General features: G+C 42.7%; 1 protein-coding gene across 1 annotated transcript in view; it reads right to left on the minus strand.

The window, feature by feature from the left end:
* LOC134352313 (protein O-mannosyl-transferase TMTC2-like) overlaps nucleotides 1–16645 on the minus strand; it is a 226675-nt gene that overhangs the window by 144937 nt on the left and 65093 nt on the right. Inside the window, exon 2 of the mRNA XM_063059608.1 lies at nucleotides 386–956. Within this exon, the coding sequence (XP_062915678.1) occupies nucleotides 386–956 (571 nt within the window). The remainder of the gene's footprint in view (nucleotides 1–385; nucleotides 957–16645) is intronic.

The raw sequence follows: 16645 nt of genomic DNA on the forward strand, positions 1-16645 counted from the left end.
GGGATGGGCGATTTGCCATTCATTATAGCACTGCCCCATCACATTGGTATGTGTCTAAATTGCTCTCAGCATGACACCGGGGCCTGTTGTGGTTTATATTGGCTTTGTCACAAACATACTCTTAGGTCGAATGCAAATGCTGAAAACCAGCATACTGGATGACAGTTAGTACAATTATTATCATGATAGCACCAAATAAAAATAAAACAGATTCATTGAAGGGAGAATTTGATATGCCTTTGCTTCCACACAGGAAATTATGGACAATCCACAGAAGATTTTTTAACGTGCCCTGTTTGCCAGAGGGAGAGGCCTTTTCTCAAAAGCATGAGCTCACTGTTAGCCTCTTAAAATGCAATTCCTGAATTAATCTGAAGTGGCTTACCTTTTGAATTAGTGAGATGAGCTGGTACAATCTGAGTCTGTGATCTACAAAAACATCAAAAGCAGCCAAAATTACCAGGACAGTTACACCCTGCTCCTTCCAGAGCATACTGCAGGCTGCACACACGAAGCTTCCAAACAACCAGGGCCAGCTCCACAACGACCGTCTCCTGCAGTCACAGTGCCGAATGTAGCACATTAAAGAAAGGAGGAAAAAGAGCCCAGCTCCGACATCCGCTCGTCCTACAATTCCTGCCACTGCTTCGGTGTGGACGGGATGTGCAGCAAAGAGTAGGCCTGCGATTAACGTCCACTGGCCGTCACCGAACAGCAAGCGGGAAAAGTTTGTGAAAAAGCCAGTGACGGCACTGTGCAACAGTACATTAACAAGGTGAAAACTCCAGGGTTCCAAACCTCCGAAGGCACAGTTCAGACGGAAGGAAAGCGTACACAGCGGCCGGTAGGACTTGTGGCTGCCACTATGGGTGAGCAGGGTTCCCCAAAAGTCATTATAAAAGATATTCACCCACGGTGTTTCTGGAAGTAGATCTGGGTTGGTTTTAATGGCTCGGCTGGAAGGAAATATAGAAATAAAATTAATTATTGGACAAGAAAGTCTTAGCAATTTAATAGCAGATATCCAATCACATTTCTTGTTGATTTATGAAGGTCTACAGCTGAATAAGTGAAAAAACAGTACAAGAACGTAAGTGCAGTTACCATAGCTTAGATTCTTCATAGGTGACGAAGCTGGGTCTCATTTGAAAACTATTATTGTACTCTTCTCCCACTTTTGACGTGTTTGCCTTATTCACTCTTCCTTTTCCTAACATAAGCCAACATCATGTTCTCTGCCGCTGTTCTCAAAGACATAATCAGCATGTGGCCTTTATCACCTGCCTGACTAAGAAAGCACAGCAGTGCCTCTGCTTCCTGAGGAGATTCAGGCAAGCTTTCCCCACCCCCCACCCCCCCACCATCTTAACTGAATTTTACAGGAGGCCCGTTGAGAACGTCCTGACAAACTGCACCTCCATCTGGTACAGGAGCACCTGAAGTCCCTACAAAGGACTGTGAGAAAAGTTGAGAGGATTAAAGGGGCCTCCCTACCATCCATCAGGAACTTAACAGGAGCGCTACATACGCAGGGCCCTTAGTATTATCAGGACTCTCACCCATCCATCCAGCATCCCTTTTGACTTTCTACCACCAGGCAAGAGACTCTGATACATAAAGACAAGAACAGTCAGGATGGGAAAGGTATGGTAGCACAACACTTTACTGTACCAGTGATGTGGGTTCAGTTCCCACCACTGTCTGTAAAGAGCTTGCACGTTCTCCCTGCGACCATGTGTGTTTTCTCCAGTACTCCAGTTTCCTCACACAGATGGTGGCAATGGGTACATTGGGGGACTTCTGGGAGTAGCAGGCCCCCCAGGGCATTGACTGTTTAATAGATGGTAGTAACCATATTTTAATCTGAGAGTACTCACTGTCTTGTAAATACTGAATACCTGCAGTTTATATGATTGATATGTAAATAAATTTTGATAGTTTTGTTAAAACGGAACAGTTTCTTCCCTCAGGCCATTATACTTCTGAACTCCCTGCTGCATCGCATTTGAAGAGTCACCGGTTAATCTGTTCTGTGCCTTACAATATTTAAGTTATGTACTTTACTTTCTTTATTTATGCATAACTCGTGTGTAGATTTTATCCTTACTTTCCTAAGTTATTGTGTGTTATATGTGTGTTATGAGTACTATTGTGCTTTACACCCTGGTCTGGAAAAAACGTCGCGTTTGACGGTATACACGTATATAGTTAAATGATAATAAACGTGACTTGACTTGATTTATAAGAACAGTGGTAACAAATGTGTGTTGTCATATAACTAATGGGCACTGTGGTTTTAAAGTATAGCATTTGGTCATTGAAGGATCGCTCGAAAATAAAGTTATGGGCGGAGCAAATTCATGCAAAATGGATGAATCTGCAGGGTGGAATATTTTCAAAGTTGTCCACTCCAATCTTCCATAGTCATAAACTTGTACTCAGCTAAAACTTTACTGCTTTCAGCTTATGCCAATTCCCTTCAACCATCACCCTATCTTCTTGCGAATCTACAGATGGAGTTAATGGAGCCAAATTCCTACGGTCCTGCACAACAGTTTGTTGAGTGTTGCTGAATGGGGATGGAATTCTCAGCAACAGTTTCAGAAGGTTTCAGACACAAATGTGAAAACAAGACATTTTATTTTACCAAAGTATGAAAACATGGTTGCTTAAAAAAAGGAAAATTAAGTGTTAGTACAAATGGACATACACAGAATGAATTACTGAAATGGCAGACACATAACAATTCCAATTAGAAGTGAAAATTTGTATTTTTTAATTCTCAGTTGATTTTAATGTTATTTTCAGGTCTGAGCAACAAATAAACACAAAAAGTGCTGGAAACACTCAACAGACCAAGCCACAGACATGCTGAGCGTCCCAGCATGTATTTATTTCAGATTTCCAACATCTGCAGTTTTTTTTCATTAACAGATCAACCTACCTTCCAAATGTTCTGAAGTTACGAAAATATTCCATAGTAAATAAATCAAACATCAAATTTTCTTCAGCTAATAAAATGAGGGACAAACTGCAATTTATACCTTTATAGAATATTTCATCTCAATTTATTATAGAACAAATAAATGCATTATTACCAAATTGCACACAGGAGCTCCCACAAACAGCAGGTAATTGACCAAATAATGAGGTTTTCTTTTTGAATGGAACTCCAGAGAAATAGTAGATGTTGTTATGCATCCTGACTCAATTTAAAGGCAGGGCTTCATTAAGTTAATTCAAACATTCTATCAGCACGTTAGTTGGCTGCTCTAGACTATAAATATAACAACAAATGCTGTACAGAAAGTGCAGAAGAATGGCATGTCAGCAGAAGTGGAATTATATGCAGGCTCTAAAGTCTTTGAGAGCCCACCAGTAACATTAGTGCATGAGTAGCGCAGCTCCAAGAGGACCACAACTCTGTTGTTGGGTTTGGAGGTTTGTGTGCCTCAGAGACCTGGAGAGTTATATCGGCTGGAGTCAGGGCTTTATGCTTTGACTCTTGGTAGGGTCACCCATGCCAAACAGGTCAAAGAGCAGAGGCCAGACTAAGAGTGGTCCACTGGTCCTCCAGTTGGATGATCAGCCATGATCATAATAAATGGCGGTGCGGGCTCGAAGGGCCGAATGGCCTACTCCTGCACCTATTTTCTATGTTTCTATGTTTCTATGTTTGGGGGTTCAGCTCAAGGCTAACAACCCTGACTGGTAAAACAAAATAGTTACGGATACAGCAATGAAGAATTCTTCTACATCTGTGTGTGACAGTATACCTCCGTCTCCACCCAGGACTCGCGTGACTGACACTAGTGAAAACTGGGAGGAAGCTACTGGCACGATGAAGTGAGTCCTGAACACTGCCAAGGCCAAGACCAAAATTGGTTTTGATGGCCAAGGGCAGACTGAATTGAAGGACCTTCATTGCTGCCCGAAGTTCCAGCAGAGTAATGGACAGTAAGGTAAGATGAATAAGGCACTGCTTAGCTAGCCTGTTCTCTGAACAACTTGCCTCGATGACTGTGGCACAACACCTATTAGAAATAGGCGTTCCAGGTGCATTCCATCAATTGGTACTCAAACTTGTGTTAAGGTTTGAGAACTACAGAATGCTTTGTAAGTCATAGGTAAGATCTTGCTCTGTGGTGCGTAATGGTTCCCTCACAACATGCAGATTATCCCAGCCTAGAAGTTTATTGCTGTGCCATGATCTCCCTATCCAACTGCACCATGCAAATGAGTCCATTCAATACACAGTTTGTTGTGCTTCAAGAAGGCACGCCAAATCTGGGAAAGCAATTGGGGATTGCTAAATGATATATACTGTGGAGAAATGAGAGGCTATCTGCTGCCATAAGAAGAAATATTATTAAAATGGTACAAGACTACAGAATGCAGCTTCAGAGGGATCTGAAACCACTGGGCTCAAGAGCCATTATCAGGCTCCCAAACCAATGTGGATAACTTTACTCACCTCAACTATGACCTGATTCCACAACCTATGGACTCACTTTCGAGGACTTTACAACTCATCTTCTCAGTATTACCTATTGTTATTACTATTTGCTTATTTTGTATTTGCACATTTAATCTTTTGAACATGGGTTGTTTGTCAGTCTTTGTGTGCAGTTTTTCATTGATTCTATTGCATTTCTTCGTTCTAATGTGAATGCCTGCAAGAAAATGAACTTCAGAGTAGCTTATGGTGATACACACACACACACACACTTTGACAATTACTTTGAATTTAGCCTTTTTGAACTTTGGGAGAAGCTTAACAGACACAACATGCAATAGAATATTTACCTTTCTTGCAACAAGAACCAAAGATAAGGCTGGGCATTTGCTAAAACTGCACTGAATTTTGGGTGACACCAGAACTGGAGCAAAACCCTCATTGGCTCATGAGTCCCTGACACAAAACTGCTCAAACTGATAGAAAAGCACGTAGAGAGGCACCAAGCACTTCATAGCTCTCCGGCAATTGTACAAGGCAATGCACAAGCAGAAGAAGGACCACAAAACAATTAAAACAGGCCATCTATCCATCCCATCAAGATGGATCCACACTAACTATGGCAGAGCATGTGGATCCTTCAGGGTCAGCAGGTCAGAAATCACAAGAACCAGAGTGGAGCTAAGGCTTCCTTAAACCTAAAGGATCATCTAAAAAGCAGTTTTACTTTCTTTGCTTAAAAAAAACAATATACTTGCCTTGGAGGCAGTAAAAACAAACAGATTTATTTCTGGACTGAAAAAGCATCTGATGTGGAACGACTAAGCCGATGAGATCAACAACGGAACTTGCTGAGACTTGTGAGGGCTGATGTTCTGCAAAATTCTGACTGGACTTCATAGTATACAGTAGATGTAGGGAAGATGATTACCGCTTATTTATTTATTTACTTATTGAGATACTGTGTGGAGTAGGCCCTTCCAGCCCTTTGAGCCGTGCTGTCCAGCAACCCCCAATTTAATCCAAATTGTCCCTAATCATGGGACAATTTACAATGACCAATCAGCCTACCAACAGGTACATCTTTGGACTCAGGGAGAGAATGTACAAACTCCTTACAGGTAGCAGTGGAAATTGAACCCAGGTTGCCTGTACTGTAAAGCACAACGCTACCATCCCTTTTATGAAGACAATCTAGAACTAGGATGCATGGTCTCAGGTGATGTGTCACTTGTTTAATATACAGTAAGAGTTTCAACCAAAGTGTTAGATCTTTAGAATTTGGAGAGCAGTGGAAATTGAGACATTAAAGGTATTCAAGACAATTAAGGAAATTGCTGGTGAGGAAAATAAGGCAATCCATGATAATGAGGATCAGGCAGAAAAGTGGTGGAGGTCAAGACTTAGTCAGCCTTGATCTTATTGAATGGTGGAGCAGACTCAAGTGGTGGGGAATCGCTTACTTCAGCCACAGTTAATACAAATGTTTACCACACCCTGAAAGCGACAGCACCATGTTGAAGCACATTGGGCTGGAACACACCTGTGGGGCCTGACCAGGTGCCCTTTGTGAGGCGTTTGCACATTTTTCCCTATGACCTTGTTCTGATTTCCTCCTACATCCCAGTGACAATGCCGGTAGTTTAACTGGGTACTGAAGTGTAGTGATGGCTGATGGGCATGTGAGAGAGAATCAACTATTGGAAAATAAGCATGGGAATGGAATTGATGGGAATGGCCGGCTGCAATTACATCGGCGCCGGACCCGGGAGCGGAGGTTCCCAGGTTCGAAACCAGTCGGGTCCGCTCCCGAGTACGTTTTCCATCCGTGCCGGGTCGAGTGTCGAGATCGCAACTCAACCTCGTAAAATAAAGGGAAAAATACTGCGAAATGTCTGTTTGAGGTGTGGCGAGCCACACAGTCTCCCTCTCGCTCCGCACCTTGTAAAAGCCATGAAAGAGACATCATCACGGACACACGCACAGACGCGCACGCACGCAGGCACATGCAAAAAAAAAGGAATTGATGGGAATGTCATGAGAGCTGGCATAGACTGGATGGGCCAAAGGACCTCATTTTAATATAAACTATAGCTTGCTTTGAAAATTGGATGACTATTTTGAAACTTTCTATTAAAAAATACCTATTAACAAAAAATCTGTTTCTTGTTATGGGACTAAATGGACTTCTCTTTACTTTCAGGGGGAACCAATCAGCTAACTGCATTCACACCTTAAACTTAACAAGATTCAGTCTTCAATCTAGGTCATGGCTAACATGTTTGAGTCCCCAAGAGTGGCATGAAACATTAGCTGTCCAAAATTACTTCCCCTTCTTTGCAGACAAATAACACCTCACCCTTGCCCTCAAAAAACAAAATACCCATATGGAATAATGGGAAAAAAACACATAAATAAGGCGACAAAAACTATACCAGCGATCCAAAGCTAACTACAAATAAATACTGAAGTTGCAAAATGTATACTTAAAGTGGCATTTCACCTCACAATCTTAGTAGAAATCACAATTGTTGAAGTCAGTTCGACACAGTGCTAGATTGAACTGAATTGAGCTGAACTGAATATGCCTGGAATCTTTCAATTTTGTGTTTTTTATTCTGTGTTTTTCGCTCATTTTTTTGCTGTTTGAGCAATTTATTTTTTGTTTCTGCATGGGGGTGGTTCATGTCTGTCTTTGAACAGGTTCTATGGTTTTCTTTGTTTCAAGGCTGTCTGTGGGAGGACAAATCTCAGGGTTGTATACTGCATACATATTTTGATGACAAATGCACTTTGAATCTTAAGCCTTGGCCTTTAACTGAAAAGTTTATTGCTACAATTTAATTTTGAAATGCATCTTTAACAATGTATTCTGATTATTTATTTTTTTAATGAGATAAGGTGTGGACTAAGCCCCTCTGGCCCTTTGAGTCGCACCTCGATTTAATCCTAGCCTAGTTGTGGGACAATTTGCAATGACCAATTAACCTACCGATTGGTAAATCTTTGGACGTTACAGAGACTTGGCTGGCACCAGGGAAAGAATGGATTCACAATATTCCTGGATTTCAGTGCTTTAAAAGGGATGGGGTGGGGGGAAGGGGAGGAGGGGTGGCATTACTGGTCAGGGATACTATTACAGCTCCAGAAAGGGTGGGTAATGTAGGAGGATCCTCTTTTGAATCAGTATGGGTAGAAGTCAGGAACAGGAAGGGAGCAGTTACTCTATTGGGAGTATTCTATAGGCCCCCTGGTAGCATCAGAGATACCGAGGAGCAGATTGGGAGGCAGTTTTTGGAAAGGTGCAGGGTTGTTATCATGGGTGACTTTAACTTCCCTAACATTGATTGGCACCTGGTTAGTTCCAATGGTTTAGACGGGGCAGAGTTTGTTAAGTATGTCCAGGATGGATTCCTGTCACAATATTTTGAGAGGCCAACTGGGGGAATGTCATACTAGATCTACTATAAGGTAACGAACCGGGTCAAGTCACAGATCTCTCAGTGGGTGAGCATCTGGGGGACAGTGACCACCGCTCCCTGGCGTTTAGCATTATCATGGAAAAGGATAGAATCAGAGAGGACAGGAAAATTTTTAATTGGGGAAAGGCAAACTATGAGGCTATAAGGCTAGAACTTGCGGGTGTGAATTGGGATGATGTTTCTGCAGGGAAATGTACAATGGACATGTGGTCGATATTTAGGGATCTCTTGCAGGATGTTAGGGATAAATTTGTCCCAGTAAGGAAGATAAAGAATGGTAGGGTGAAGGAACCATGGGTGACAAGTGAGGTGGAAAATCTAGTCAGGTGGAAGAAGGCAGCATACATGAGGTTTAGGAAGCAAGGATCAGATGGGTCTATTGAGGAATATAGGGTAGCAAGAAAGGAGCTTAAGAAGGGGCTGAGGAGAGCAAGAAGGGGGCATGAGAAGGCCTTGGCGAGTAGGGTAAAGGAAAATCCCAAGGCATTCTTCAATTATGTGAAGAGCAAAAGGATGACAGGAGTGAAGGTAGGACCGATTAGAGATAAAGGTGGGAAGATGTGCCTCGATGCTGTGGAAGTGAGCGAGGTCCTCAATGAATACTTCTCTTCGGTATTCACCAATCAGAGGGAACTTGATGACGGTGAGGACAATATGAGTGAAGTTGACATTCTGGAGCATGTTGATATTAAGAGAGAGGAGGTGTTGGAGTTGTTAAAATACATTAGCATGGATAAGTCCCCGGGGCCTGACAGAATATTCCCCAGGCTGCTCCACGAGGCGAGGGAAGAAATTGCTGAGCCTCTGGCTAGGATGTTCATGTCCTTGTTGTCCACGGGAATGGTACCGGAGGATTGGAGAGAGGCGAATGTTGTCCCCTTGTTCAAAAAAGGAAGAAGGGACAGTCCGGGTAATTATAGACCAGTGAGCCTTACGTCTGTGGTGGGAAAGCTGTTGGAAAAGATTCTTAGAGATAGGATCTGTGGGCATTTAGAGAATCATGGTCTGATCAGGGACAGTCAGCATTGCTTTGTGAAGGGCAGATTGTGTCTAACAAGCCTGATAGAGTTCTTTGAGGAGGTGACCAGGCATATAGATGAGGGTAGTGCAGTGGATGTGATCTACATGGATTTTAGTAAGCGTTTGACAAGGTTCCACATGGTAGGCTTATTCAGAAAGTCAGAAGGCATGGGATCCAGGGAAGTTCGGCCAGGTGGATTCAGAATTGGCTCACCTGCAGAAAGCAAAGGGTCGTGGTGGAGGGAGTATATTCGGATTGGAGGGTTGTGACTAGTAGTGTCCCACAAGGATCAGTTTTGGGACCTCTGCTTTCCGTGATTTTTATTAACTACCTGAATGTGGGGGTAGAAGGGTGGGTTGGCAAGTTTGCAGACGACACAAAGGTTGGTGGTGTTGTGGATAGTGTAGAGGATTGTCGAAGATCGAAGAGAAACATTGATAGGATGCAGAGGTGGGCTGAGAAGTGGCAGTTGGAGTTCAACCCGGAGAGGTATGAGGTGGTACACTTTGGAAGGACAAACTCCAAGGCAGAGAACAAAGTAAATGGCAGGATACTTGGTAGTCTGGAGGAGCAGAGGGATTTGGGGGTACATGTCCATAAATCCCTGAAAGTTGCCTCACAGGTAGATAGGGTAGTTAAGAAAGCTTATGGGGTGTTAGCTTTCATAAGCTTTCATAAGATGGAGTTTAAGAGTCGCGGGGTAATGATGCAGCTCTATAGAACTCTGGTTAGGCCACACTTGGAGTACTGTGTCCAGTTCTGGTCGCCTCACTATAGGAAGGATGTGGAAGCATTGGAAAGGGTACAGAGGAGATTTACCAGGATACTGCCTGGTTTAGAGAGTATGCATTATGATCAGAGATTAAGGGAGCTAGGGCTTTACTCTTTGGAGAGACGGAGGATGAGAGGAGACATGATAGAGGTATACAAGATATTAAGAGGAATAGATAGGGTGGACAGCCAGCGCCTCTTCCCCAGGGCACCACTGCTCAATACAAGAGGACATGGCTTTAAGGTAAAGGGTGTGAAGTTCAAGGGGGATATTAGAGGGAGGTTTTTTACTCAGAAAGTGGTTGGTGCATGGAATGCTCTGCCTGAGTCAGTGGTGGAGGTAGATACACTAGTGAAATTTAAGAGACTGCTAGACAGGTATATGGAGGAATTTAAGGTGGGGGGTTATATGTGAGGTAGGGTTTAAGGGTCACCAGAACATTGTGGGCCAAAGGGCCTGTACTGTGCTATACTGTTCTATGTTCCATGACTGAGGGAGGAAACCAGGGTAACCAAATAGATGTTTCGGTCAATAGGACTAGATTAATAGTTCAGCACGGACTAGATGGGCCAAAGGACCTGTTTCTGTGCTGTAGTGTTCTAATGACTCTATGAACATACTTAAGATGTAACACACAAATATGTCTCAGTATAAAATTCTAGCCACAGCAAACTCTGCTATTCAAAGCACTTGAATACTGGTTGCATCCATACTAAGGGGAGGAGATTAATTGAGATAAGTCTGCCTGTTTCGCTGGCAGTACTGCAGAGTCCAAGAAAAGAGTTCTGGCGGTCTGGAATAGCAGTGGCTCCGCAGGAGTTGAGTGGAGGTCGTCAACGAGGAAGACACCTGCGCCTTCTCACTCCACAGGCAGTAAAACATTGCTTGGAATAAAAACGGAAAACACTAGGGAATCTCAGCAGTTAACGTGCCACAGTGGCATCGTGGTTAGTGCAATGCTATTACATCCCAGAGCGTCAGAGTTCAGAGTTCAACTCTGGCCCCGTCTGTAAGCAGTTTGTACATTTTCCCCTGCAAAAATTGTCCTGTGGTTAGGCAAGGGTTAAATAGGTGGGACACTGGGTGGCAAGGCCCAGAAGGGCTTGTTCCATGTTGTATCTTTAAATAAATACTCAGGAAGAGAGAAGGACTTAACATTTAAGGTCAACGATATTTCAACATTTAGTATGGATTTCCAGCAACAGCAGTAGTTTTGCTCTGCTTTTTGTGGAATTACTGACAGATCCTGTATAAAGCAATAATTGTATTCAGTTATTTCAGCTTTAGGGTGCAATTTTGCACACTGATACAGACCTATGCCCTTTTTCGCAGTCTACCCCTCGAAAAAAAATTGATTCCCAATGCATTTTCCAGTGTCGATGCCTGCAGTGATCATGACAGGTCATCTGCTGCTAAATTGTTGTGATTTATAACCAGCTTGGAACCAGAATTGTGTGGGCAATGCAATAACAATCCCGAGCCCACATATCTTCAGTCACCATGAGTGCCTGAAGCATGTGTTCATCACTACTTTACTGAATGTAAACATAAATGTACTATTGCAGTGCCAATAGAGTGTCACTGTTCTGGTGCGAGGGTCTGGTTCATCCCGAAAACATTCCGACAAGATAATAAAATTTATTTATACACAAACTGTAATTCAGTTTTCATTGAACAGCAGCTTACTCAGATATTTTCCATTAAATCTGCTGTAACCTCGGGATCAGCTTCTGTCTATTTATCCAAGGAAAACAAACTTACAGGGAATGCACTAGAAATACTTGGCAGGTCGGAAAGCAGCTGTCGAGGGAGAACCAGGCATCATCTTAATCTGATGACCTTTCTTCAAAACCCTTCCAGCAGATCCCAGTGCAAAGTCATCAACCAAAAGATGGTAACTCGCACAAAATGCTGGAGGAACTCAGTAGATCCGGCAGCTCTATGGAGAGGAATAAAGTGTCGATATTTTGGACGAGACCCTTCATCTGAACTGGCTCTCGGCCCGAAATGTCTACTCTTTAGCCCTCTCCATAGATACTGCCTGATCTGCGGAGTTCCACCAGTATTTTGTGCGAATTACGTTGGATTCCAGGATTAAAAGGCTTGTCACATGAAGAGCTCGGGGCCTGTACTTACTGGAATTCAGAAGAATGAGGGGTGACCTCATTGAAACCTATCAAATGCTGAAAGGCCTCGATAGAGTGGATGTACAGAGGATATTTCCTATGGTGGGGAATCCTAAGACCAGACGACATAGCCTCAGAATAGAGGGGCATTCTTTTAGAATGGAGATGAGGAGAAATTTCTTTAGCCAGAGAGTGGTAAATCTGTGGAATTTGTTGCCACAGGCAGCAGGGAGGCCAAGTCATTGGGTATATCTAAGGCAGAGGTTGATAGATTCTAGATTAGTCATGGCATGAAACGGTGCGGGGAGAAGATGGGAGATTGGAGCTGAGAGGGCAAATGAATCAGCCATGATAAAATTGCACAGAAGACTCCAATGGGCCAAATGGCTTAATTCTGTTCCTTTATCTTATGGTCTTCCCAGCATCTGCAGTACCTTGTGTTTAATTTTTAAAATGTTTTCCCTTTCCCTTGACAACTAATTGTCCTACTGAGTACTTCCACTGATTCTGGCAACCATGATTCTGTTTGCTTTCTTTGATGCCCGTTAAAACAATAAGCATACTGCATTACGAGTATTGCTGCGTAAAATCCAGCTCCTGTACAGAGGCATAGATTTCTTTTCCTTTATGACATTAAGAGGCTTTGTGGTGGAAGAAATTGGCAAAACTAGTCAACTGCAAGTTACATTTAACATTACAAATTAACTCCATATAACATATAACCATATAACCATATAACAATTACAGCACGGAAACAGGCCATCTCGGCCCTTCTAGTCCGTGCCGAACTCCTACTCTTACCTAGTCCCACCGACCTGCACTCGATCCATGATCCTCCATTCCTTTCCTGTCCATATAGCTATCCAATTTAACTTTAAACGACAACATCGAACCTGCCTCAACCACTTCTGCCGGAAGCTCGTTCCACACAGCTACCACTCTGAGTAAGGAAGTTCCCCCTCATGTTACCCCTAAGCTTTTGCCCTTTAACTCAAAACTCATGTGCTCTTGTTTGAATCTCCCCCACTCTCAATGGAAAAAGCCTATCCACGTCAACTCTATCTAGCCCCCTCATAATTTTAAATACCTCTATCAAGTCCCCCCTCAACCTTCTATGTTCCAAAGAATAAAGACCTAACTTGTTCAACCTTTCTCTGTAACTTAGGAGATGAAACCCAGGCAACATTTTAGTAAACCTCCTCTGTACTCTCTCAATTTTATTGACATCTTTCCTATCATTTGGTGACCAGAAGTGTACACAATACTCCAAGTAAAACTCCAAACTCCAGAAAAATACTCCAAACTCATTGGCTATATTTGAGCTTCTGATTCAGTTTCAGTTACGCTGAATACTCTGTTAGAAGATTACCACCCTTGGGTACCATAGTAATCTTCGCTTCATCTTGTTTGATGCATCTTGGTCACGCAGTTTAGTTTCACCCTTTTGAATTCCACCAAGTTGTTGGGTTTTATCTCACCCGATTTGACCCAGTGTTCAGGAAAATGAGGCAGGATGTAAAACAGACCCTGACTCACTGGCACTACTTTCCTACCGAGTAGGATCAGTTAAAATGAATCTATTGCAATGAAATATCATCCAATAACATCAGAGTTTAATTTTATGATACGAAACTGCTCAGAAGTATCAGAAAAGACCATAAAGAAAATAGTTTAGAATGTAGATTTAACTATCCTGAAGTACCTCGTTATGTCAGAATTTTCTTGAGAACAACTTAGAAAGGTGCAAAAACAAAATTAATTACATCCCTTACCCTCATTTAAGACAAAGTTCATCGTTCATTATGTGCCATGTCATATGAAATGGGCGATCATGGTCTATCCATGACCACGATCGTTCTTGGCAAATTTTTCTACAGGAGTGGTTTGCCATTGCTTTCTTCTGGGCAGTGCCTTTACAAGATGGGTGACCCCAGCCATTATCAATACTCTTCAGAGATTGTCCACCAGGCGTCAGTGGTCACATAACCAGGATTTGTGATGTGCACCAGCTGCTCATACGACCATCCACCACCTGCTCCCATGGCTTCACATGACGCTGACTGGGTGGCCAAGCAGGTGCTACACTTTTCCCAAGGATGAGCTGCAGCCTAGAGGGGGGAAGGAATGCCTTACACCCTTGGTAGAGGGGTATTTCCACCCAATTAAGACAGAGTAGCGTGACAATAAGTCTGCTGCTCTACCTGTTACTCTTACCTTCACAATAACTTGTATGCTTGACCTAATTCACGCTGGCAAAATAGAATAACCTTTCAAAAAGCACAGCAGACCTTTACACTAATATCTTGCACTTCTCAGAAATGGAGTGGAAGCAACTCATCTTTGACTCCAAAGGACTGTCTAAAATGAAAACTATTTCATAGTCATAGTCATACTTTATTGATCCCGGGGGAAATTGGTTTTCATTACAGTTGCACCATAAATAATAAATAGTAATAGAACCATAAATAGTTAAATAGTAATATGTAAATTATGCCAGTAAATTATGAAATAAGTCCAGGACCAGTCTATTGGCTCAGGGTGTCTGACCCTCCAAGGGAGGAGTTGTAAAGTTTGATGGCCACAGGCAGGAATGACTTCCTATGACGCTCTGTGTTGCATCTCGGAGGAATGAGTCTCTGGCTGATTCTACTCCTGTGCCCAACCAGTACATTATGTAGTGGATGGGAGACATTGACCAAGATGGCATGCAACTTAGACAGCATCCTCTTTTCAGACACCACCGTGAGAGAGTCCAGTTCCATCCCCACAACATCACTGGCCTTACGAATAAGTTTGTTGATTCTGTTGGTGTCTGCTACCCTCATCCTGCTGCCCCAGCACACAACAGCAAACATGATAGCACTGGCCACCACAGCTCGTAGAACATCCTCAGCATCGTCCGGCAGATTTATTTACCTATTGAGATACAGTGTGGAAAAGGCCTTTCTGGTCCAACAAGCCACACCGACCAGCAGTCCCCCGATTTCATCCTAGCCTAATCACAGGAGAAAGGGAGGACTGTGGGAAGAAACTGGAGCACCAGGAGGAAATCACACATTATGGGGAGAGCAGATAAACTCCTTATGGGTAGCAGCAAGAATTGAACCCGGGTCTCCTAAACTCTAAAGCATTGTGCTAACCACTAGGCAACCGTGCCCCCTCCCACCCCCCCAAATGTCGAGAATTAGAATTAGTTCCATTCACAGAAGGGAATGGATTTTAGAGAAACAATAGATCATTATTGTGTTTAATAGCTTTTACTGTAATAATTTTACTCAAAATTCAGCCTACATGTGTAATAACATATGAATTAGGAGAAAGATTAAGCCCTTCAAAGGCACTCTGTCATTAACCAGGATTGTGATTGATCTTCTTCCTCTGCTCCATTTTCCAGCACCGTCCCCATATCCCTTGAATGCTTTTACATCCAGAAATCTATTGATCTTTGTAATGAACTCAGTGACTGAGACCTCTGCCATCAGATTTCTGAATGGATATTGAACTCATGAACACTACCTCACTACCCTTTTTTTGCATTACTTATTTAATTTAATGATTGTATCTTTGCTGTAAATCACAGTTTTATTAGTACGTGTTGCAATGATCAAAATGAGCTGAGGAAGTTGTTAACTCAGTCAGCTCCATCATGGGCACCAGCCTCCGCAGCATCCAGGACATCGTCAAGGAACGTGTTTCAAAGAGGTAGCATCCATCACTGTGCATCCCCCATCACCCAGGACATGCCCTGTTCTCATTGCTACCATCAGGGAAGAGGGACAGGAGCCTGAAGGCACACACTCAATGATCCAGGATCAGTATATATACACATACACACACACAAAAGGGGTGATTGATAAGTTCATGGCCTAAGATAGAAGTACTTTCTGCATAATCACTCAAAGAGTTGACCTGCATGTGTATGTAACGAGAGCTGTATAACTCATCTCCTACTACCTTAAGTCATGAATTTATCAATCACCCCTGCTGTGGACACTTTCAGGAGGTCCAAGATCCGTACGCTCCACGACCGCTGGACTAAGTGTGTAAATGTAGGAGGGGACTATGTTGAAAAATAAATATGCTAGGTTTTCTAAAATTGACTCCTTCTACCTTAGGCCACAAACTTATCAATCACTCCTCGTATATTACACGCACACGCACACACTTCTTACTGTCATTCACAGTTTTTATTATTAGTTATTGCAATGATACTGCTGCCGCATAACAACAAATTTCACAACATATGCCAGTGATATTAATCCTGATTCTTATTCTGACTTCATCATGCTCTGAGTATCCTAAAGATCCACCATCTTCTTCAAAAAGAAACTACTCTTCATCTCCATCTGAAACTACTTACCCCTTACTCTGTGACTTCCCTGATTCCTCAGCTAAGGGAAGCATCTTCTCTCCATCACTCTTGTCAAGCCTTTCAAGAATTTCCTCCAGGAATTTCCAAAAGATTACCTCTTGTCCTGCTGAACTTTGGAGGATACTTAAAGCTCTCCTCAGAGGAATGTAGTAGTATAGCTCTACTGGACAATCTTCACACTCGCTACCAATGATGAACATTCAGGCTTTCCCAAAATCATCTGTTTTCTCTCACAATAGTAATTGGAAAGAAACGAACTACATGGTACACCTTCTGGGGTTTAGATTGTTACCACATGGACTAATTATGCTTAAGATCCTTCAGTTAGCAAGAAACAAATACTTGTATCCCATTAATTTGAGCAAGGTTTGAATATAACTTCAGCGAAGTTTGAATTTATTGTGCAAACTAGTTGC

This window comes from Mobula hypostoma, chromosome 9 (genome assembly GCF_963921235.1).
Source record: "Mobula hypostoma chromosome 9, sMobHyp1.1, whole genome shotgun sequence".
In the NCBI taxonomy this organism is placed as follows: domain Eukaryota; kingdom Metazoa; phylum Chordata; class Chondrichthyes; order Myliobatiformes; family Myliobatidae; genus Mobula; species Mobula hypostoma.